Source organism: Carlito syrichta, unplaced genomic scaffold, assembly GCF_000164805.1.
Source record: "Carlito syrichta isolate Samal-C Ts95f unplaced genomic scaffold, Tarsius_syrichta-2.0.1 Scaffold301887, whole genome shotgun sequence".
Taxonomy (NCBI): domain Eukaryota; kingdom Metazoa; phylum Chordata; class Mammalia; order Primates; family Tarsiidae; genus Carlito; species Carlito syrichta.
In genome coordinates, this window is record NW_007245983.1 from 150733 (window position 1) to 176144 (window position 25412).

Sequence of the window (25412 nt, forward strand, 5' to 3'; positions counted from 1 at the left end):
CCACTGCACTCCAGTCTGGGCAACAGAGTGAGACTCCAACTCAAAAAAAAAAAAAAAGGTATTGTGAATGAATTTTAGTTTTTCCATCACTTTAGAGTATCTGCATCACTCTCCTTTATTAACTCAGGTGATTAAGAGTTAACTGTATTCAGGATTCACTTAATTTCTATAGTTATTCCATACTAAATTCTAGTTGTACCCTGTACTCAGTAGTTTCAATAGCACACTACTTAATTTTTGTTTCAAGAATAGCATGCCAGCCGGGCTCGGTGGCTCAGCCTGTAATCCTGCGCCTTTGGGAGGCTGAGGTGAGTGGATTGCCAGGTTCAAGACCCGCCTGGGCAACTTGGCGAGACCTCATCTCTACAATAAATCAAAAATGAGCCGGGTGTGGTAGCGCGCGCCTGTAGTTCCAGCTACTTGGAAGGCTGAGGCGGAAGGATCGCCGGAGCACAGCAGGTCGAGGCTGCGGTGGCCAGGAGTGGCCGACTGCACTCCAGTCTGGGCGACAGAGTGAGACTCCGACTCAAAAAAAAAAAGAATAGCATGCCAGTTTTGACAGGGCCTCCACAAGTAGCTCTACATACTCCTTTTCTGTCTTAATCTACCACTAGTTACTAATAGGACTATGTCCAAGAAACTCTAAGATACAAATCCAAATAAGATCAGGATTATTCATTTTTTAATGTTAAAAATTTTGAATTTCTCTTTTCTGACTTTTCTATTAGTAAATTCATTGCTTCTGGGCACAGTAACTCACGCCTGTTATCCCAGCACTTTGGGAGGCAGAGGCGAGAGGATTGCCTGAACCCAGGGGTTTGAGACCAGTCTCTACAATAAATAAATAAAAATTAACTGGGCGTGGTGGCACATGCCTATAGATCCAACTACTTGAAGGGCTAAGGCAGAAGAATCATCTGAGTCCAGCAGGTTGAGGCTGTGGTGGCTTTGAGTGTGCCATTGCACTCCAGCCTGGGCAACAGAGTGAAACTCCAGTTCAAATAAATAAATAAATAAATAAAGACAAATAAAGTAAATTCATTGCTGATGTATCTCTGAATAGTAAATGGATCTTTGTAAAGATCTTATTTGATTTGTATCATTCTGAAGTTTGTGATTTTTGAAGTATATCCATGTAGTTTTTATTCTTTGTTTTTGGTTATAATTGGTGCTATGTATTGACAGTAATCAAAGGAATATGGTATATATAGGTATGTATTTTTATGGGTTTTTTAAATAAAGTTTTTTCTTTGTGATATTTTAAAATCAGGAATTGTCTGATGAAATTGAAGATTATACTCATCGCTTTAATACTGAAGATCAAGTGGAATGGAACTTGGTGCTTCAAGAAGTGGCCGCTTTTATTGAGGTCAGCTTTTGACAAGAAAGATAATAATTATGGATACATAAAGGGCTATGTAGTTTATATTTTCATTGTATATACATATCAATAAGAAGGAATAGCTTATTATATTGATATTAGTCTTGGCCATTAACTTCTTTTTGCCCTTTTCTGTAGGCGGACCCTGTAATGGTATTAAATGATGATAATACCATTGTTATCACATCTAATCGCCTTGCTGAAACAGGAGCCCCATTGCTGGAACAGGGCATGATTGTGGGGCAGTTGTCTCTGGCTGATGCACTCATTATTGGTAATTGTAATAATCAGGTAAAGAACTGTGAAAGAATTGTGCTTAAAATTTGCTTTTAAAAACAGTGCTATGGATTATCATAGAACTTTTTCCTTATAAATATCCTAACATCCGTGAAGAAATGGTTAATTTAATGATGCTATGTGCATATATGGAATATACTGCAGACATTTAAGTAGTTTAGAAAGAGGTTTCTTTTCCCTTAGAGACAACGCCTTGCTCTGTCACCAAGGATGGAGTGCTGGGGCATGATCACAGCTCACTGCATCCTGGACCCCATTAGCTCAGGTGATCCTTCCACCTCAGCCTCCAGAGTAGCTGGTGTACATCACAATACCTGACTTGCTTGTTTATTTGTTTGTTTGTTTGTTTAGAGATGCGGTCTTACTCTGTTGCCTAGGTTGGTCTCAAACTCCTGGGCCCAAGTGATCCTCCCACCTCTGCCTCCCAAAACGCTGGGGTTATAGGCATGAGCCACCATGCCTAACCTAGAAACAATTTTAATAACATAGGAAAATACTCATAATACAGTAAATGAAAATAAACTTGCTATGGATCTATATAAGCATTATTTCATATATGCTAGAATGTCTCTCTCGCTCTCTCTCTCTCTCTCTCTCTCTCTCTCTATATATATATATATATTTGCTATGTACGCGTGCGCGCGTGTGTGTGTATATATATATATCTATATATATATATATACACACACACGCGCACGCGTACATAGCAAAAAGACTAGGAAGAACTTTATGAATATCTGAAAGGTTCATTTCTGAATAGCAGAATTGTAGTTTATTTCATTTTCTTCTCTACAACTCTCTAAAGTTTCCAAAATTTCTGTGTATTGTTTTCCAATCAGGCAAAAAGCGATAAGGACTTTTTTTTTTTGAGTTAGAGTCTCACTCTGTCTCCCAGGCTGGAGCATACTCGCAGCCACTGCAGTGTCGACCTGCTGGGCTCCAGCAATTTGTCCACCTCAACCTTCCCAATAGGTAGAACTATAGGTGCGTGCTACCACACCTGGCTAATTTTTGATTTATTGTAGAGATGAGGTCTTGCCAAGTTGCCCAGGCTGGTCGTGAACCCATGGGTTCAGGCAATCCACTCGCCTCAGCCTCCCAAAGTGCTGGGATTACAGGCTGAGCCACCAAGCCCGGCCAGGGTAAGGACTTTTAAATACTTTTATATAACATAATAATCCCGTTGTAAGGATTTAATGGACTCAAAATGTAATTTACTAGAAATTATGGGATATTGAAAAAGTCACCAGTTAATACTCTTTTCATTTTCTTTTTTCTTAAGTTGAGGTCTCACTCTGTTTGCCCAGGCTAGAGTACAGCGGCACAATAACGGCTCACCACAGCCTTGATCTCCTGGGCTCAGGTGATCCTTCTCTTTTAACCTTCCAAGTAGCTGGGAATATAGGTGTACACTGCCACACCTGACTAATTTTTTATTTTTTAAATTTCTTGTAGAGGTGAGATCTTTCTGTGTTACCTAGGCTGGTCTTGAACTCCTGTGTTCAAGGAATCCTCCTACCTCAGCCTCCCAAAGTGCTGGGATTACAGGCGTGAACCACCACAGCCAACCTGAGTAAATACGTTTTTATGTATGTGTTACTTACACAAGTTTTAATTTGGGATCCTATTCTAGCATTTATCATTTTTGCTATTCAGTTTGTTTAGTGCTCCTCCATTTTTGGCTTTCATAGTTGTTATTTTGCAAATGTATATATTAGAACATTTTTGAAATTATAGTATGAATATATTAAGTGAACACATTTTGAAACATATTTATGAGGTCTCACTATATTGCCTAGGATGCTCTTGAATCCCTGGGCTCAAGCAGTCCTCTTGCCTTGGCCTCCCGAAGTACTGGGATTATAGGCATGAGCCACCACAACTGACCTCGCTTTTTTTTTTATTCACATAAAATTATTGTAACCAAATAAGCATAAATTAAAAACAAATGAAATATCACCCAGATGGCCAAAAACAAAACAGACCAAGAAACTGATAATATCATGTCCTGGCAACTTGTGAAAGAATTGAATATCTCATACCTTGTTCATAGAAGTATAAATTGTATATCTACTTTAGAAAAGTGTCAGGCATTATCTAGTACAGCGAAATATATGCACACCCTATGACCAAGCAATTCCAGTTTTTTCTTATTGATTGTAGGAGTCCTAATATATACTGCAGGAAAGTCTTTGGTGAAATTTACATATTGAAATATTTTCTCCTATGTTGTGACTTGCCTTTTACTCTCTTCTAATGTCTTCCCCCACTCTTTTTTTTTTTTCAAACATTAGTTAGAATATTTATTGAGTACCTGCTCTGTGCCAGAGCCTATCCCAGGTATTAGGAATCTAGTGAACAGAGTCCTTAATTTTAATGTCGTCCAATTTATAAATTTTTCCTGTCTGGTAAGAACCTTTTTGTGTTCTATTTTGAAAAAAAAATCTTTGTTTACTTTACCTTTCATGTTTAGATCTATGATCTGTCAGAAATTTATTTTTATTTTGGTGTGAAGTATGGGTCAAACTTGCCATGTGGACTTTTGGTAGAACTAGCACTGTTTGTTAAAAAGACCATCTTTTCCCCATCACATTGTAGTGTCACTTTTTATCCTAAATGTGGTGACCAGATATGTTTGAATATGATTCTTTTTCTTTGGTCTGTGTGTCTATTATGCTAATACCACACTGACTTCATTATTATGGTATTGTAATAGGCCTTGATAGTGTAGTAAATGAAATGTTTATTTTCTCTATTATGCTTTTTTCTATTTGATTTCTATTCTGATTTTTTAATTTCTATCCTGATTTTTATTTTTTTCTTCTTACTTTGTCTTTAGTTTGCTTAGATAATTGACTGCAGAACTTTTCCTCCGTATAAAAATCTAAAGCTTTAACATTCTTTTTAAGCATTATTTGAACTTCATTCCACAGATTTTGATATTTTGTGGTTTATATTTTCTTTAAGTTTAAAGTATTCTCTAATTTCTTGTGACTTTTTTACTCTTAGAGCAGTATATTGCACATCCCCAACTTGAGTTTGATAATTGTTTTCTTTTAGCACTTTAAAGATTTTATTTCATGTTCTTCTTATCTCTCATTTCTGTTGAGAAATCATGTATTAGATTTATTATGCATCACATAGTATATTCCACTTAAGGAAATGTTTCTTTCCTCTGTCTGCTTTTAAGGTTTTTTTCACTTTCTAAAAAAAAAAAAGGTTCTCACTTTCTTTGATTCTTAGCAGTTTCTTGGTATTTTTTTTTAGTTGGAGTCTCACTCTGTCGCCCAGGCTGGAGTGCAGTGACACGCTCACGTCTACCACAGCCTCGACCTGCTGGGCTTAGGTGATCTTCCGCCTCAGCCTTCCAATAGCTGGAACTACAGGCGCATGCTACCATGCTTGGCTAATTTTTTTTTATTTTAGAGACGAGGTCTCACCAAGTTGCCCAGGAGGCTGGTCTAGCCAGTCCTCTCACCTTGGCCTCCCAAAGTGCTGTGATTATAGGCTGAGCCACCATGCCCAGCCAATTCTCACCAGTTTTATTATGGTATATCCATAGGTGTATTAGGTGTAGTTTTCTTTATCCTGCTGAGGTTCACAGACTTTCTTGCATCTATGGATTTATGTCTTTCTTTTTAAAAAAAAAATTTTTTTAACTTTTAAAAATCTTTCTCTGTTTTCTTCTAATTTATTTCATTTCAGCAAAAACATCTTTAATCTATCTTGAGACATAGTTAAGTTGAACCTCTGAATACCGTTTCTTCTCCATTCTTTCTGTCCTTTACTTCTGGGATCTCAGTTACACATCTGTAGACCCTATTATAATGTCACCTGTGTCTGTTACATTTTCTGTATTTTCCATCATTTTTTTCCCCTCTAGATTTCAGAGTGTTTTCTGTTCACTTCTTTTCCATTCCACTAATCATGTCTTCTTATCTATCCAATCTACTATTAAATCTATCATTAAATTTCAGATTTCACATATTGTCTTTCTTAGTTCCAGATTTTCCTATTTGATTCTTCTTTAAATAGATTTTTATTGATTGATTTTAGAGACAGAATCAGGCTCTGTCACTCAGACTGTAGTATCACTGAGTGCATGTTGCAGTCATGGCTCACTGCAGTCTTGAACTCCTGGGCTCAAGTGATCCTCCTACCTCAGCTTACCAAGTATTTGGGACTGTATGCATGTACTACCACACCCAGCTATTTTTTTGGCAGGGTTTATGGAGAGAGGGCATCATTGTGTCACCTGAGCTAAGCAGAAACTCCTGGACTCAAGTGATCCTCCTACCTCGGCCTCTCAAAGTGCTGGGATTACAGGCATGAGCCACTGTACCCAAGTCCTTTCTTTATAGATTTAATTGTCTGACAGAATTCCCTATCTTTTCATTTGTATTCTACTGTATCTTTCTATTTTATTTATCATATTTATTAGTTACTTTAAAATTGTTTTCTGCTAACTACACTATGTAGGTACATTAACTACAGGTGTGTAGGTCTGTCTCTATTGCTTGTTTCTCACTTTTTTAATTCACTTATATTATCTTGATAGTTTACTTGCATACTAATTTATTATTAAATCCCTGGCAGTGTGGGTAAAAATTATAAACTCCAAATAAGATTATCTTTCTGCAGCAGGAGTTTCTTCTGCTAGACAGAGAAAGTGAGGGTGATCATCGAAATTCAGTCAGAGTCTGAACTGAGTCAGGGAAGTTCCACTGCTTTGGTAGAGCTCTCTGCTTTACCCTGTCTTTAGGACTTGCCTTTCTACAGCTTTCACATGAGAGTTTGGAATGTTTATCTGGATGCCTTCGGATTGGTACTCTGAGCTTAGATTCTCAGCCCCACAAGACTTGAGGCCAATTCACTTTTCTTTTTCGAGATTTCTGACTTGCCTCTTTAGTTTCCTGCACTGAGCAGCTTTAGAATTTTATAAATGTCTTTGGGGGAAATCAACTTGTTCCTAAGTCCCCTCCATGTCCTACTAATGTCACTCTAACTCTGAACACCAGCACTACTTTCTCAGTCTTCCCAGGCAAAGCCAGGAGTCTCAGCCTCTTACCTGGCTGAAAGTTGTCAACTACACTAAGATAAGTGGTCAACTACAATAGTTAGCTCCCCTTTTTGCCATTCTCTCCTCTCTAGAACTTCAGTCCCTCTAGCATCCTTTCTGATACCTGTACCTCAATGATTTTTATATATTCATCCACATTTTCTTGTTCTAATCTGGGTTATTGGTTTGTTGTTAACTTTGCCATTCTACATGAATTGAAGACTGCTTTTCTTTTTTTTTGAGTTGGAGTCTCACTCTGTCGCCCAGACTGGAGTGCAGTGGCTGCTCCCCGCCACCGCAGCCTCGACCTGCTGGGCTCTGGCGATCCTTCTGCCTCAGCCGTCCAAGTAGCTGGAACTACAGGCACGTGCTACCACGCCCGGCTAATTTTGATTTATTGTAGAGATGAGGTCTCACCAAGTTGCCCAGGCGGGTCTCGAATCTGCGGGCTCAGGCAATCCACTCACCTCAGCCTCCCAAAGGCGCAGGATTACAGGCTGAGCCACCAAGCCCGGCTTGAAGACTCCTTCTTCCAGTGAGGATCTGCATTGTCTTTTCCCCCAAAACTTGGATGCACTATCAATTTTTGTTCTTTTTTAAATGAAAAATTATAGATTTTTAGACCATGCAAATAGTATTAATTTAGGTTCGCAAACTACATGAGATTTTCTTAGGGGAGACTTTCCTTCATATCTCCTCAGAGCAAAGACCAAGGTAGAGCAGCTTCCTTCATGTCAGTCTTTGGAGCAGGCTTGTTTTTGGTATATACCTTCTCTAAGGTCCTATCTTTTTGTGCTTCTAGCTTTATTTGGGCATGGGTGTATTATAGGTATGGGAGGGGCACCTCCCAACTAATTCTTACCCAGGTCCCCAGTGCTAATCTTACTTAGGACAGCTGAAGGCATTAGTCCTCACTCATCTCCTTAAATCTCTTCCCCTTATTTAATCCTGGCCTTTCAGGAAATCTCTTACTCTCCTGCAAACTTGTCTCTGCATTTCAAAGGGTAATATTGATGGGTAGCTACCCTTTATATTACTGGAAACAGAACCTGTTATTTTTACCTTTTGGTACAAAAATGGCTATTTTGTTTCCTTATATGAAAATATGGACTGAGCTGGCTCAGTGGCTCAGCCTGTAATCCCAGGCCTTTGGGAGGCTGAGGTGAGTGGATTGCCTGAGCCCGCTGGTTCAAGACCCGCCTGGGCAGCGAGACCTCATCTCTACAATAAATCAAAAAATCAGCCGGGCGTGGTAGCGAGACCTCATCTCTACAATAAATCAAAAACTAGCCGGGCGTGGTAGCGCGCGCCTATAGTTTCAGCTACTTGGAAGGCTGAGGCGGGAGGATTGCCGGAGCCTAGCAGGTCGAGGTGGCCGGGAGCAGCCACTGCACTCCAGTCTGGGTGACGGAGTGAGACTCCAACTCAAAAAAAAAAAAAAAAAAAAAAAAAAAAAATATATATATATATATATATATATGTATATAGGCTGGGCACAATGGCTCAGCCTGTAATCCCAGCACTTTGGGAGGCCTAGGCAAGAAGATTGCTTGAGCCCAGGAGTTTGACACCAGCCTGGGCAACTTGGTGAGGCCTCATCTTTACAATAAATCACAAAAATTAGCCAAGCTTGGTGGCGTTCATATGTAGTTCCAGCTACTTGGAAAAGTGAGACAGAAGGATTGCCTAAGCCCAGCAGGTTGAAGCTGCAGTGGCCATGAGTGTGCCACTGCACTCCAGCCTGGCCAACAAGAGTGAGACTCCAACTCAAAAAAGAAAATATAACTTTGATAATGCTAGTCTAGTAATGAGCTATAGAAATGATCCTTGATTATAGTCTCATAATGCCAGTCTATTAATGACTTGTGGTGAGAGACAGAGTTAAGCAGATGACTCATTCATTCATTCAACCAGTGTTTATTGAATACCAGTTATGTACTAGTCACTGGGGATGTGTAGGACTAAAAAACAAAAAGAAATCACAAAGTACCTTTTCTGATGAAGTTTACAGTCTAATTGTGAAGAGAAACATTTATCAAGTCACCATTTAGATACACATCTAATAGCTACTTCAGTTATGACAAGGGAGAAGTATGTCTGTTGCTCAAGTATCTATAATCGAGGAATTTCACCTAGTATGGAAAGTCGTTGAATGTTTTTCTGAGAATACATGCTTGAGCTAAGAACTAAGAGTAGTGGGAAGTTAATCATGTAAAGAGCAGAGTGTGCCAAGCGACAGGAAGAGCACATGTCATGGCCTGGAGTCTGAAGTGGGCATGACAAATAGAAGACATTAGTAGGCTAAATTTACTGGAACCAAAAGAATAAAGGGAACCAAACGAGGATGAGAGATAAGTAGGGCTGTATTAATAGGACTTGGTAGTGAATGCTAAGTAATTTTGTATCCTAAGTGCATTGGGAAGCTAGCAAAAGTTTTGATGCAAGAAGAATGTGAATAAGGCCTGCTTTTTTAAAAGATCATTTTGGTTATAATTGTGGAGAACAGATGGGAGCCAGAATAGGGGTGACAGAGCAGTTACAAAATTGTTGGTGATGATAATATTTTTTTTCGTCTTTTTTTGAGTTGGGGTCTCAATCTTTCACCCAGGCTGATGGACAGTGGCATGATTATGGCTTACTGCAGTCTCCACCTCCTGGGCTCAGGCGATTTTTCTGTCTCAGCCTCTCGAATAGCTGGGACTATAGGTGTGTGCTACCACACCTGGCTAATTTTTTAATTTTTAAAAGATTTTTGTAGAGATGAGGTATTACTTTATTGCTTAGACTGGTCTTGAACTCCTGGGCTCAAGCAGTCCTTCTGCCTTGACTGCCCAAAATACTGGGATTGCAGGTGTGAGCCATCATGCCTGGCCAATAATATTATACTAACCAAGTGGTGGTCATAATGGAGCAGTGAAGTTAGTTTCAAGAGATATGTAGATGATACACCAATAGTATTTAGTATTTGGTTGGTTATAGGAGTAAGGAAAGAGTAGATGTTAAAGATGATTTCGAGATTTCTGCCTTGTATAGGTAGTTATGTGATAATATCAGTCACTGAACCTGATTATATGGTTTGGAATGTAACAAACCTATCTGCAAAGGACAATATAGAGAAGGAAAACTAAAGGGCTAGAGAGATTAAAGGAACTTGACCCAACATGAAGGAATAGGGAATAGGGAAGTTCATGTGATATCTGGATGAGATATCAGATCAGGACCAACAGGCTTGAAGTTTGAAGTGTGATAATACTTTTTTGACATGAAAGCAGTCTGGCTTAAGAGAGGCAGCTGTTACTGGGCTAAACAGCCATCTATAAATCTCCTGTGTTTGGAGTTTGTTCCTGTAATCCCTCATGCAGTTATAAGTGTTATTTGTATCTTAGAGCATATGCTTTCATTTATTTGCCTCATTTTAGACAAAGTGCACAGGACAGGTGAGCCAGGTTATTATCGCGAAGCCCTGGGGTAGAGGGTCTTGTTTCATTCTCTTGAGTAGAGGTAACTAGTAGTGAATGTGTGAAACTTTAGGACGGTTTTATCACATTTCAGAAAACTCAGATAATGCTTTGTTGAGACTTGAAACATGGCCAGAAAAACCTGTCTTTGTTTTGTGACTTTGTTTTGTGAAATTTTGGTTGAGGAGAATTTAATTTTCTACTTAGTCTGCTTAAAAATATATTAAATGAATTACATGTTTGAAAGTCTAGTGAATAATCTTCATAAACTGATTCTCGCCTTAAGTAAATAATTCCTCCTTTTTAAAAATTTCATAGGAGCAGATACTTTTAAAAAGTGCATGTCTTCTTTTATCCTAATGTGACTACCTGAAGTCCTATATAAGTATTACTGAAAATGAAAAAAAGATGAAGACTTAAATATTGTGTGGTGCTAAAATATGGATCACAGCCATATTTCAGCCTAGCTAATTTTCCTAAAGTTAGATTTTTTTAGTTTTACTTGTAGCAAGGATTCCTATCAAATTTCATTCATTGGACCAGAGACCCTTGCGGTGTTAGTGAAAAACTTTCCCCTCATGTAGCATACTATGCACATTTGTGACTTTATCAGCCAGTCTGTGGAATTTATCACATTTGTGGGATATAATATACTCTCTGTACTTCTGTAATTGCTTTTTTGTTTTGTTTTTTAAAAACATCTGAGGAAATTGATGGATCAGTAGGTATGGGTAGATATGTGATAAAGCAAATATAGAAAATGTTAATTATAGGATCTCAGCTGAGTGTGGTGGCTTGTACCTGTAATCCTGGCACTTTGAGAGACTGAGGTGGGATGATTTCTTGAGCCCAGGAGTTCAAGACTAGCCTGGGCAACACAACAAGACCACATGTCTACAAAAAAAGAAAAAAAAAAAACAGAAGTAGCTGGGCATGGTAGCATGCACCTGTAGTCCCAACTACTTAGGAAGCTGAGGTGGGAGGATCGCTTGAGCCCAGGAGTTTGAGGTTATGGTAAGTTGCGATCATGCCACTGCACTGTAGCCTGGGTGACAGAGTAAGACTCTGACACATACACACACACACACACACATACACATGTTAATTATAGGATCTAGATGATGAATGTAAGAGTGTTACTGTACAGTTCTTTCAATCTTTCTGTTTTTGAAAATTTTCATAATGAAATATTAGAGAATAAGATACCCAGTGTCTTTAAGTCCACATGAAAGTCAAGACTAATAATGTGACAAAAGACTTCAAAGTTTGTATGCTGCATTGATGACCAGGGTTTCTTTTTTTTTTCTTACAGGTTAAGTTCAGTGAACTAACTGTTGACATGTTCCGGATGTTACAAGCCCTAGAAAGGGAACCAATGAATTTAGCTTCTCAGATGAATAAACCAGGAATGCAGGTGATCTTCTCTCTGCATTTGCAAATTTGGTAACCCTCTGGCTGCTTCTGTTCTCCTGGAATGCAGCCAAACCTTCAACAAATGCTGCAAACATGAGTGATTAATTTTGTTTATGAGACATGGAGAAATAAGCATAATCACAGTAACACTGAGTAAAAAGAAGAATATTTGATAGAGAGGATAGTGGGAATTGGCATTGATAATTCATTTGTCAAATGTAGATTTTATGTATTATGTTTTCTGTGTATTAATATAGGAATCAGCTGACAAACCTACCAGACGGGAAAACCCCCACAAGTATCTGCTCTACAAACCAACCTTCAGCCAACTATACACATTCTTAGCAGCATCTTTTAAGGTGTGTATGATCCAGTACGTTTTACTGTATGGTGAAATTGTCCCCTAAGTGGAATCTGAGTCACCCTTTTAAAAAAATGTTTAGGTCAAGAGTTTAGGTTTAAAAAAAAAGTTAGCTGGGCTTGGTGGCTCAGCCTGTAATCCCGCGCCTTTGGGAGGCTGAGGTGAGCGGATTGCCTGAGCCCGCGGGTTCAAGACCCGCCTGGGCAACTTGGCGAGACCTCATCTCTACAATAAAATAAAAAATGAGCCGGGCGTGGTAGCGCACGCCTGTAGTTCCAGCTACTTGGAAGGCTGAGGCGGAAGGATCGCTGGAGCCCAGCAGGTTGAAGCTGCGGTGGCCGGGAGTGGCCACTGCACTCCAGTCTGGGTGACGGAGTGAGACTCCAACACAAAAAAAAAAAAAAAAAAGAGTTTAGGTAAAATATGAAAATGAAAAACTGCCTTTAGAATAATGGTCTTAATTATTTTTTCTTTTTCTTTTTTTACTGTTGGTAAGCTGTAAAATCACTATTTTTCCAATGAGGATTGCTTATGATGATGTGTCTGTTCCTTATCATTAATTAAGGAGAATATTGATTAATTAGAATTTTCCTTCCTGGTTTTAATTACTCACCTATTTTAGGTATATAACAGTCAATGCAGAACTGAAAGACAAGAGCAGAGTTCCTTATATATTCAAGAAATTTTATTTTTTTCTAGGTCAGTTCTCACTGTTTTACCCAGGCTGGATAAGCACAATCATGACTTACTGCAGCCTTGACCTCCTGGGCTCAGGCGATCCTTCTGCCTCAGCCTCCCAAGTAACTGGGACTACAGGCATTTATTACCATGCCTGGTTAATTTTTTTATTTTTTTTAGTAGAGACAAGTGTCACTATGTTACCTAGACTGGTCTCAAACTCTTGAGCTCAAGCAATCTCCCCTCCTCAGTCTCCCAAAGTGCTAGGATTATAGGCATGAGCCTGTTCCCAGCCTCAAGAAACATTTTTATTATCTGAAAGAATTATATGAATCAGGAGGATTCTTCCCAATTTCTGTATAGAGAAAGCCATGGAGGGGAGTTTGTCTTTTAGACTTATAGCGGGGATCTTTACTTCTCCATTTCATGTTTTTAGGGAATATTGTGTAAATATTGTGTAAATGAATATTTGAAGCAGAGAGTGTCTTCCAATGTTTGACAATAGTTATAGATTATCAGCAGGGGTCCCCAACCCCTCGGCTAGGGATCAGTACTGGTCCATGGCCTGTTAGGAACTGAGCTGCACAGCAGGAGGGCTCTGTCTTCTGTCAGATTAGCAGCACATTAGATTCTCATAGGAGCACAAACCCTATTGTGAACTGTGCATGTGAGGGGTCAAAATTGCATGTTCCTTATGAGAATCTAATGCCTGATGATCTCCTACCCTCTCCTGTCCATGGAAAAATTGTCTTCCATGAAACCAGTCCCTGATGCCAAAAAAGGTTGGGGACTACTGGATTATAGATTAATAATGAATCTTTGCTGTGTATATAGTTTTTTTGTTTTTTTTGTTGGAGTCTCACTGTGTCTCTCAGGCTGGAGTACAGTAGCACAATCATGGCCACCCCAGCATCGACCTGCTGGACTCTGGTGATCCTTTTGCTTTAGCCTTCCAAGTAGTCAGAACTACAAGAGTGTGCCACCACGTCCGAGTAATTTTTTTTTTTTTTATTGTAGAGACGAGATCTCACTAAGTTGCCCGGGCTGGTCTCGAACCCCTGGGTTTAGGCAATCCACTCGCGTCGGCCTCCCCAAGTGCTGGGATTACAGGCTGAGCCACCGAGCCTGGCCTGTGTATATAGTTTTAATTCAGAACCAGAAAGTGTGACTCTTCTCTTGGAAGAGACACCAGTACATTCTTATTTTCTCTTCAACTTTGAAATGTTATGAACTAAAAGAAAACTGTGTTGTCTTTCCCTCTTTGTTGTTTTGTATATGTGATTTTCTTTCAGGAGCTGCCTGCCAATAGTGTCCTTCTAATTTACCTGTCAGCCACTGGTGTTTTCCCCACAGGTCGTTCTGATAGTGAAGGTACAATAAAGGAATGCTCCCTGTCGTGAGCAGGGCTTGAACTCTCTATTTTCTGCAAGACAATGGCCCATGGCCCACAGACCATCTTAAGTTTTCTAGACAGACTTCCAAACTTGAAATCTGGCTATTTGTTGAGAATTGGCAATCTTGTGGATACCCCAGTCTATTTTATTTCCTGAAATATATGTTGAAGCCCGTAAATCATCAGAAAATTCAGGTGTCAGCTGCATGCTCCTCTATCAGATTTACCAAAAACATAATATATAAATATAAATATAAATATACATAAGGAGTTTGAAATTTTGAAGTTAAAAAGGATGATGGAGTAACCAAGCTTAATAATCTATTTCACATTAATGAATTTTTCTGAGCATTAAGTGCATTGGGGAATCTGGTCAGCGGCCATGTGATGGATAAAAGTCTCTGTAGAAATCAGTGTACGTTGTAACTGTGAAAGTTCAAGCCCTTGTCATGATTTTGTTTTCTGTTATTTTTATTTTGTTTTATGAATTCGATCTGTAGAATATTGGGATGCTGTTTCAGAATAAAACTTTAAAACTGTCCAGAAATTGGTCAGACTATATGAGTAACTTGGTATAAATAAGAATTAAATCTTTGTCTGGGCAAAACAAAAACTAAACAAACTTGTTAACATCCTTAACATTTTCCTCCTCATCTGTTTGTTGAAATCTGCATTCCTTTATACGATGCATGTCCCTGCCATCTTCCTTGCATGACCTACAGATTCTTTTAAAATGTTAAAATGAAAACAAAAAAATTGTCTTTGGTTTAGAAATAAAATATTATACAACATTAAAGTGATATAAAATCTAAACTACTTTGGCTTTTTTTGTAATAAAGGTGGTAATTTTATTTTTGAATAATTATTTCTATAACTTACAAAATGCTGTTAAATCGTGTTTTCTGGGTCCCTACTTAACATATCAACCTCTTATGGTACTTTTTTCAAAGTACTATAGCTAGTAAGTGAATGGTCCTTTGAGAGAAATTAGCCAAACATCCCACAGTTGATGTTCCATTTAGACAAAGGTTTAGCTAACTCACATGAATCCAGTAGGAATCAGAACTAACGTCGTTGATATGATAGTGATAATGATGGATTTTTTTGCACACTGAAATTTGGCAGTACATTTCTTTAAAATTAATTTTTGTCAGTGACAGTTTTCAAATTCAAATTTTTTCCTAAATTTTACAACTAGTTGCTCATTTAAACTTATATTTACTTAAGAGATTAAGATTTCATTCTGAAAAAGATTCATTCTACAACTTTCTTTTTAAAATAATTTTATTACACTTGAGATTTTAATTTTGCTAAAAATGTAAGTATAATCTTGAATGTCTCGGATCTCCATCCCTTTTATTATTAGAATAGTGGTACGTTCTTGTTTTGTTTCTCATTATATTCTGTGTGAGGAACTGATGAATAATTAAATGATTTTTTTAAAATGTTGAAACAAGCAATATGCTAAAATCATTTAAATACTCTATTAAATTCAAATGTTAAATGTTTTGTAATTATCTCCCCATATGTTAATGTTTACACAATACTTTTGTATTTGAACATCATATTAATATTACTGTCCAATTGAAGTCCAGGATTTTTCCTTTTGCTTTTATAGGTCCTTATGATTTTGGAGGTGTACTTACTAATAGTAACCGGGATATTATAAATGGCGATGCTATCCACAAACGAAATCAGTCCCACAAGGAAATGCACTGGTATGTATTCTGGTGTCTTTCTCCCCTTATAAAAAGTATCACTCTGTCTATAAAAAGGTATTTTAAGTAAAATAGGAAATGTTTTCTAGTACTAAAAAGGTTCCCTTAGACTACTTTTAATAGCACTTATTTTATTTTTTAAGATCTAGAGACAAACTGGAAACACTTATTTGGATTCTAGCAATGTTTCAGTCTCTGACTATCCTAGGAATTTAGAATTTTTGTTTGATAATCATTGAACAAATATTTTATTGAGTATTATATGTCAAGCACTATGCAGTCACTGGGGATATGTCAATGAACAAAATTGCATTGTAGTTAGAGCCAGTAAATATATGCATAACTAAATAATATGTCAGGATGCATCAGTACTGACTTAAAAAAATTTTTTTTTAGGGATGGAGTTTTGCTTTGTTACCTGACTGGAGAACAGCGGCTTGATCATAGCTCACTGCAGTCTTGACCTTTTTGGGCTCAAGAGAGCTTCCTCTTTAGTCTCCTGAAAAGTTGAGACGACAGACATGCACCACCACACCCTGCTAATTTTTAAAATTTTTTGTTGAAATAAGGTCTTCCTATATTGTCCAGGCTGGTCTTGAGCATCTGGGCTCCAGTGATCCTCAAGAGATCCTCCTGCCATGGCCTCTTAAAGCTCTGGGATTGTAGGCATGAGCTATCATGCTTGGCCTGAACTTTTATTTTAATTTCATTTTTTAAAATTGACAAATCCTAAACTGGGCACGGTGGCTCACACCTGTAACTTTGGGAGGCCTAAGCGAGAGGATTGCCTGAGCCCAGAAGTACAAGACCAGTCAGAGCAACTTGGCAAAGAACTTGTCTCTACAATAAATCAAAAAATTAGCCGGGCGTGTGCCTGTAGTTCCAGCTACTTGGAAGGCTAAGGCGGAAGGATCGCCTGAGCCCAGCAGGTCAAGGCTGTGGTGGCCACGAGTGTGCCACTGCACTCCAGCCTGGGCGACAGAGTGGAACTCCAGCTCAAAAACACAAAACTGTATATATATATTTGTTAAAGGATATATATATATCCTTTAACAAATCTCTTCTCTCTCTCCCTTACTCCTACTCTTCCCAGCCTGTAGAATTGAACTTTATTAGTTTAAGATTTTGTTGATTTGCTACAGCACAAATGAATTTATTTACATGATTTCAAATAGAATTTCATCTATGAAAATATTTGCTGTTTTTCTAAGTGAAGGTGTTCTTTACTGCTTGGGCCATTATTGGCTCTGGAATTTCTCTAGGTGAGAAATGGCAGTCTAGTTATAAAGAAAACTGAACTGGTCTGAAACTGCGTTTCCAATGAAGATTGAGTATACCGTCTCTGAAATGCATGGGACCAGAAGTGTTTCAGGTTTCAAATTTTGGAATATTCGCATATACATAGTAAGATATCTTGGGTATGGGATCCAAGTGTGAAGAAAAATTCATGTTTCACATACAACTCATAAACATAACCTGGAGGTAATTTTATTTTTTTCCTATGGGGCCCCGAATAAACTTGTGTACCTCCATAACTGTGACTTGAGGTCATGGTTGAGGCTGCGGTGGCTGGGAGCGGCCACTGAACTCCAGCCTGGGAGACAGAGTGAGACTCCAACTCAAAAAGAAAAAAAAAAAGATGTAACTTGAGGGCATCCCCCTCACTGTGGGAACTTTTCTGTCCTCTTAATAAATTCTACTTTTTCAAAAAAATAAAATAAAAAATGTTACTTGAAATATTAAAGATCTTTAAAATAGATACAGATTTTAAAGACTCATTGAAATACAATGTGGTTGTGTTATTACATTGTTTTTTTTTTTTTTTTTTTAGTTGGAGTCTCACTGTCACCCAGACTGGAGTGCAGTAGTCGCTCCCGGCCACCGCAGCCTCGACCTGCTGGGCTCTGGCGATCCTTCTGCCGCAGCCTTCCAAGTGGCTGGAACTACAGGCGCATGCTACCACACCCGGCTAATTTTTTGATTTATTGTAGAGATGAGGTCTCGCCTGCCCAGGCGCATCTCGAACCTGCGGGCTCAGGCTATCCACTCACCTCAGCCTCCCAAAGGTGTGGGATTACAGACTGAGCCACCAAGTCTGACTTACAGAATGACTTTATTTTATTTTATTTTTTTGAGTTGAAGTCTCACTCTGTCACCCAGACTGGAGTGCAGTGGCTGCTCCCGGCCACTGCAGCCTCGACCTGCTGGATTCTGGCGATCCTTCCGCCTCAGCCTTCCAAGTAGCTGGAACTACAGGTGGGCGCTACCACACCTGGCTAATTTTTTGATTTATTGTAGAGATGAGGTGTCGCCAGGTTGCCCAGGCGGGTCTCGAACCCGCGAGTTCAGGCTATCCACTCACCTCAGCCTCCCAAAGGCGCGGGATTACAGGCTGAGCCACCGAGCCTGGCTCTGTATTTTCAAAATATATTCTTAGAGGGAGCTTTTGAATATGAAATAAGCACATATATGCCGACTTCTGAGATTTTCATGCTATGTGTTTAGTGATTTTTAATATATGGACTTATCTTTCGCTTAGATATTCTTGAATAAGAATTGTCTCTAAACTTTTGTTTTTAAATAAAACTGAGGTATCCCAGTAAATGCAGATTTTTTTTTGTCCTTAATTAATCTTTGTTTTTCCCTCAGCGCTATGATGAAAAGGAGATAGGACCAGACAAAACTGAAAAGTCATATTTCTGAGATGTGATCGACATAGTTAAACAGTTCTTCATTGTTATTGTTGTTATTGTTTTCCCAGCCTTCACCCTGGCGATCTCTATCCCTTCACCAGGAAGCCCCTGTTTATCATTGTGGATTCCTCCAATAGTGTTGCATACAAGGTGAGTTCCGAGAGCTGTTGCACAGGTAGACATTATGGCACCAACCCAAGGGTACCCACTCTTAATGTGTGCCTTTTTACTTTGCTTTGTTTTATTTAATTTTACACAATTTGTATTTAGTGTTTCTTTTCTTTTGAGGTTGTGCATGCTAGTCAGGATCTGGTGCTATGAATAGAAAGAAGAAGAAAACGCATGAATGGACACTCTGTGGAAAATAATAAATCCTCCTGCAGGAAAAAAATATTCAAGATTTTCAAGATCTCTGGTGGGAGGTTTACTTTTATATATAACCTAGAATAATTTTCTTTTATAGAGGTAGAGATGTAAGGGTGAATTTTATTTTCTAGTATTCAAACGTTTCCCCCTTCTGCACGCTGAGCTGCTGTAGTTTGCCACTTCTATTTCGTGTGATGCAGTTATAGTCTTTGAATATTAACATACTGTTTTACATACACTTAATTTTTTAAAAATGTATGGCAATCAGGAAAAAGATTGCTGTGAATGCTGAAATAAGTGACAGGACTCTAACTTCAATATCCTTTGTTTTATATTTTGCTGTCAAAGTGGTGATTTTCAATGATTCTAAAATGGCCAGTAGTGAAATACTTGGAAAGTTGGATATTAGAATTCAAACTTAAGTAATTTACAGAAAAATGAAATCACAGACTTTAGAGTCTTTTGTATCTGGTTGTAAAATTTCTTTAGTGAAAAATATATTTAGAAATATGCTGGGTGCACAGATCTGCCACTTTATTTCTGTTGTGGGTGTCCATATTATAGATAGATGGAGAAGCAAAACATTTGTAGGTTTATTTCAGAAGAGTAGTGGCAATGTCTGGTAGCCAAGAGAGCCGAGTCTGTGTTTTCCATTTAGTGTTCATGTTTAGTTTTACTTTTTAAACCTAAACTCTGAATTCTAAGAGCATCCAACCCATCCTGAATTTCTCAACATATTTCCTGTTTTCCATTTTGTCAGTTTAGTATTACAACTTTTGATTTTTACAAAAGTTAGCTGTGTACTTTCTTAAACTGTGTGTGTTATATTGTGGAAGGTGGGAGGGTGTGGGAGGCTGCTGAACGAAAAGGTTTATTGGCTCCCCCAATTAAACTTATGAAACCAGAAGAGTCCAGACATTTTGTATCATTGCAGAATTCAAAAGAAGGACTCTGTGTCTTTGTCAGTGATAATGAGTCAGTTGCTACAGTTTGATGTGATAGAATGTGTTGATACACCAGGTCAAGTGTATTGTTTAACATGAACTAGCATTCATTTAGAGTATTTTAGCAATCTATCCATTTCTCTCAATTTAATTGGACATTATAGGACACTACCTCTTATAATCACAATAATATCATTCATTGTATGCGCCTGCTATTTCCAGAGCACTGTTTGAATGTAGAATAAATATTGGATGCTGATTTTTAAAAACACCATTGCCATTATTGGAAATGTATTTACTCAATTATGTATCATGATTTAATTCTAAATTTTAAAATTCTGATGGCTAGGACATCTGTGCAATAATAGAAAGGGTTTTTTGGTTTTGTTTTTGTAGTTTTGGTTTTTGTTTTCAGTTGGAGTCTCACTCTATTACCCAGGCTGGAATGCAGTGGCATGCTCAAGGCTACTTCAGTCTCAACCTCCCAGGCTCAGGTGATCTTTCTGTCTCAGCCTCCCAAGTAGCTGGGCCTACAGGCATGCACCATCATGCCTGGCTAATTTTTTTATTTATTATAGAAATCAAGCCTCGCCCAGTTGCCCAGGCTGGTCTTGAACCCTAGGGCTTAGGCAGTCAGTATTCTTGCCTCTGTCTCCCAAAGTGCTGGGATTACAGGTGTGAGCCACCACACCCAGTGAAAAGTGTTTTTTTGTTGTTGTCATTTGTTTATTTCCCAATGGCACACGCAGTATCACTCCTAAACAATTAAATTGTCCGGAACGTATTAATCTTCTGAAGTGAGAAGGGGACCCCATATACAGTAGTCAAATCAGATCATGGCACAGACCAATTTAGTCTTTTTAAAAACTTGTACTACTGGCACTGTTGGCCCGGTGCACTGGGCCGTGTGAAGTGGCAGCAGCCAGGTTCCTCCTTCCTTCTGCTGCCGTCATTGCCACCATACCCTGCAGCCAGTTGGGCAGTAGTGCAGAGGCTGCTGGCAGCATTGCCCTCAGGCCTAGCAAGGCCTGAGCCCAGCTTCGCCTGCAGGGCCATGGGAAGAACCAGAGGAGTGGGGCCAGCACTAACTCCACAGAGGTGACAAGAGAAACAGAAAACTTCAGTCAGGGCAAACACAGCAAGAAAATGTGAACCCCAGGCCTCAGAAGGAAGAATCACTGGATGGCGTACATTTGACAGCATGCACCAACAGTGCTTCTGTGGGCCGCATGCTTATGGGTGATTTTCATGTTCATGGTGGCCAGCAAGTTCATCACATTGACTTTTAAAGACTCAGATGCCTACAGCTCCATACAGGAGTTTCTGTTCCTGACAACCATGCCAGAAGTAGGGAAGTTGCCAGAAGAGAACTGAAGTCAATGGAGAAAATGCCCCTGGGCAGCTGACTATTTCAACCCCTGGTCTATCTGGAGTGCCGGGAACTCACCAGAAGCAGCATTTGCAGGGATGTAGCCTTGAATAATCTCTCACATAATTCTGTCTCCTAGTTTGTCCTGGACTGAATATTTGTCTGTGACAAGCACAAGATTCTTTTTTTTTTTAAATGGAGTCTCACTCCATCACCCAGGCTGGAGTGCAGTGGCACACTCATGGCCACTCCAGCATCAACCCGCGATCCTTCACCTCAAAATTCTACTTTTTCTTTTCAAGCGATCTTTCACCTCAGCCTTCCAGGTAGCCGGCACTATAGGGGTGCACACTACCACACCCAGCTAATTTTTTAAATTTATTTTAGAGATGTGGGCTCAGGCAATCCCCTCACCCTGGCCTCCCAAAGTGCTGGGATTACAGGCTTGAGGTACCACACCCAGCCCAAGCACAAGATTCTTTTCTGCCAGACTCCCAAAGAGGGCAACACCCAGTGGAAGAAAGTGCTGATAGTTCTAAATGGTGTGTTCCCTTCCACTGAGGAGATCCTCGAGAACATGGGGCATGCTCACAGGAAGAACGGCCTCCCCTGCTTCGTTGTTCAGTGATGGCAGAAATCCAGAGGCGATTGAAGACAAACTTCAAGTTTGTCATTGTAAGAGATCTCTTCGAAAGATTTATTTCTGCATTTTAGGATAAGTTTGCTCAAAATCCCTGTGTTGAGCCTTGGTATAAGTATCAATTTGCCCCAGCATCATCAGAAGATACAGGAGGAAAAGGATGGAGATCTGGGGGATCCAGTTCGAAGATTTTTTGCACTACCTGGGGCGACTTGAACCACAGTGGAGACCTTCAGTTTGAGGATCACATCATTCACTGGGTGATGTATATAGAACTCTGTGTACCCTGGGAGATAATGTATACTGTGATTGGACACCAACAGATCCTGGAGGATGATGCCCCATACATAGACCGCCTGGTGTAGTACCCGACCATACCTCTAGGCATCACTATGTAGAATAGACCCCAGGGCCGGGCTCGGTGGCTCAGCCTGTAATCCCGCGCCTTTGGGAGGCTGAGGTGAGTGGATTGCCTGAGCCCGCGGGTTCGAGACCCACCTGGGCAGCGAGACCTCATCTCTACAATAAATAAATAAAAAAATCAGCCAGGTGTGGTAGCGCATGCCTGTAATTCCGGCTACTTGGAAGGCTGAGGCGGAAGGATCGCTGGAGCCCAGCAGGTCGAGGCTGCGGTGGCTGGGAGTGGCCACTGCACTCCAGTCTGGGCGACAGAGACTCCAACTCAAAAAAAAAAAAAGAATAGAACCAAGGTGGAGCACTATTTTCTGGTCATCAGCAGAGGACACCTGCATGCATGTTTTGAAGGGGACTTTAAGCTCTTTTGATATCAGAAACCAGATTGCTAAACTAATGCATAAGACCTATGAATTCAGATGTCTTTATTAGACCAGGGCCCAACCAGGTGGAGATCCTACCTTTTAGGACTCCCCAACTCTCCCATGGGCCTGTGATGCTGGACCCCAACTGTTACAACTTAGTTTGGATATTGAGATGCTCTAGGGACCCCACCCCAACCTCTACCAGGTCATTGGATGCCACTGGCCTTTGCTCTCCTCAGAGGGTAGAAAAGACTGAACACTTGCAGTCTGATAGACTGACAAGGGAGGAAACATTTCACGGCATTAGGGGTACTTTCTTTAAGTTGTCAAAGAAGGGGGTGCACAAGGCTCTCCTGACTGGTGGGGTGGTCTTGCCTGTCACTAGTGGATCACAGGAACAGTACCCAGCTCTTTCAGGAGGGATGGAGAAACAAGGGGACTGCAGAAATAGAGAGGCTCATACAACATCAACTCTGAGGGGTTAACTGACAGACACCTTAGACTTTTATCTTGGCACTGCTATGACCATGGAGGCAAACCATTCTATAGAACTGTGACTGTTTTGTTCCTGTGACATCACTGGTGGCCAGAGAATGACTTCTAATAGCCCCTCTTTTCAAAACCCTTGCGTTTGTGATGCTAGTTCACGTTTTTGGACTTTTGTCTGCCAAGTGTTTATCTCATTCAGCATAGGAGGTGCAGTTTTGGAAAGTGCAGGGAGTATAGGCTCCTTCTACCTGAGAAGGGGAATATCTCTGGGGGTCTTCAAAGGATCATGGCACAGGAAAGGCAGAGTTAGTTGGGCTTTGGAGTTTAGGCTGCTGTGGATTTGGTCATGTCTGTCCTGACTTGTCACAACTAGATGGGCAGCAGGGTATCTCCACCTGTCTCCTCCTGTGACCTCTCCTGGGACCAAAGACTAGCAGGGACAACATGTCAGCGTTGCAGAGTTTAGTGCAGTTTACACATTTCTTTCTTTCTTTTTTTTTTTCTGAGTTGGAGTCTTACTCTGTCACCCAGACTGGAGTGCAGTGGCACGCTCCCGGCCACTGCAGCCTCAATCTGCTGGGCACAGGTGATCCTTCCACCTCAGCCTTCCAAGTAGCCGGAACTACAGGCATGCGCTACCACGCCCAGCTAATTTTTTATTTTATTGTAGAGACGAGGTCTCACCAAGTTGCCCAGGCGGGTCTCAAACCCATGGGCTCAAGCATCCACTTGCCTTGGCCTCCCAAAGTGCTGGGATTACAGGCTGAATCACTGAGCCTGGCCCAGTTTACACATTTCAACTTCCTTTCATCTCACAAAAAGTGTACCACTGGGCCCATTTCTGATTAAGCCACCATTCTTGACTATATAGCTAGAAGGTAGGTAACCAACTTCACCAGCAATAAAATCTAGGGCAAGGTGGCCTCTAGGCACTGAGGTGAGGAACAAGCTACAGTGACCATTTCAGATGCCATCACACAGCCCCAGCCACTGAGAGATGCCAGGACAAGGACATTTTCCTGACATGTGTCCCCAGCTGGAGTCTGCACAGTGCTGCTGAGACTGGGGCAGAGGGAATCAGGCTTTCTTTAAAGGCAGCCTTAATCTTCCTGTTTTCAAAACAGTTTCCTGAACTTGTAAATGTAAAAGTAAAATAAAATTTAATATATGTGCCCCCCCAAAAAAACTGGTACTCCTAAATGCAACTAATTCAAGCATGTAGTTCTCTGTGGTAACATATGAAGATGTCTGATGATTACTTTTCCCACAAAAGCATGTATAAAGTTTTATGCTACTACTTTACAAATGTTTAATGAAAATAGAGGACTGGGTGATATATGTGTTTTTTTGTTTTGTTTTAGTTTCTACTTTGCTATATATGTTTATATATATTCATATATATATATATGAATGTTTTATGTGTATATAAGTGATTCCTAAATATGTTTTCATTTAAACATTAAACTTTTATGGGTATTTCTTCATTAATTCTTTTCACTCAGAGACATCTCACAGATCACCTACCAGCAACTAGTGCGCTTTTTTACAAAATAGGGGAAAATGAATCACTTCATATTAAATAGTATAGCATTGGAACCAGTTATTTTATTGTAATGATATTTAGCTTATAATGGAATTTTGGACATTAAGGAACTTATTTATAACAAAAAAAATCAAAATTTTGTATTTTATATTTTTCTAATGTGTGAAACAGTCACCAACATGCATTGCAGGTTCATTGAAACATGATGTGCAATAATAATTTGTTTGACGTCTTCCACCTGGTGTTTTTCTATTTGAGCAGACAATGCAGTCTTGTTTTCTTCCTCCCACATTAATAATATGTAATTTATTGTCTGAAGAGATGTGGAAGGATATACTCATGATTCTTGAAAACCACTTCTCAACTTATCAATCAGAAGCTTGACAGATTTCAAATGGGACATAGATTTTTTTTATTGTTTTGGAATGGAAAACTGTAAGGAAATATACATACATTTTTGAATAATTTGTTCTTGTATAAGTTTGTCCTGTATAATCACCAGCAATCTCTATGTCCCCTGAGAGGGGACATCTGAATAGATATACCATGTTCCTTCAGAGGGGACATCTGAGTGCAGAGGGTTAAAATTCTACTTTTTTTTTCATGGAAGTAACTCATGCATACTGTTTAAGTTGTAGTTCTCAACTCTTTCTGTGAACCAGAAACACTGACAGCCCTTTCAGAACCACCTGTAGCTGGCTCCCACTTCCTGTGCTTCTGATTCACTTGACCTGGGTGGGGCTCAGCTGTCCATATAAGACTAAATCCAATCCGGGCTCGGTGGCTCAGCCTGTAATCCCGTGCCTTTGGGAGGCTGAGGTGAGTAGATTG

The 25412-nt window shown here is 39.7% G+C and overlaps 1 protein-coding gene and 1 pseudogene across 1 annotated transcript in view; both read left to right on the forward strand.

Annotated features, from left to right (window-relative positions):
• Window positions 1-25412, forward strand: part of SCAI (suppressor of cancer cell invasion) — a 184791-nt gene that overhangs the window by 125362 nt on the left and 34017 nt on the right. The window contains exons 8-14 of the mRNA XM_021711146.1: window positions 1271-1369; window positions 1520-1672; window positions 11508-11609; window positions 11866-11967; window positions 13940-14018; window positions 15659-15758; window positions 18520-18601. Of these exons, the coding sequence (XP_021566821.1) occupies window positions 1271-1369; window positions 1520-1672; window positions 11508-11609; window positions 11866-11967; window positions 13940-14018; window positions 15659-15758; window positions 18520-18601 (717 nt within the window). The remainder of the gene's footprint in view (window positions 1-1270; window positions 1370-1519; window positions 1673-11507; window positions 11610-11865; window positions 11968-13939; window positions 14019-15658; window positions 15759-18519; window positions 18602-25412) is intronic.
• On the forward strand, window positions 19789-22576 carry LOC103257877 (annotated as a pseudogene).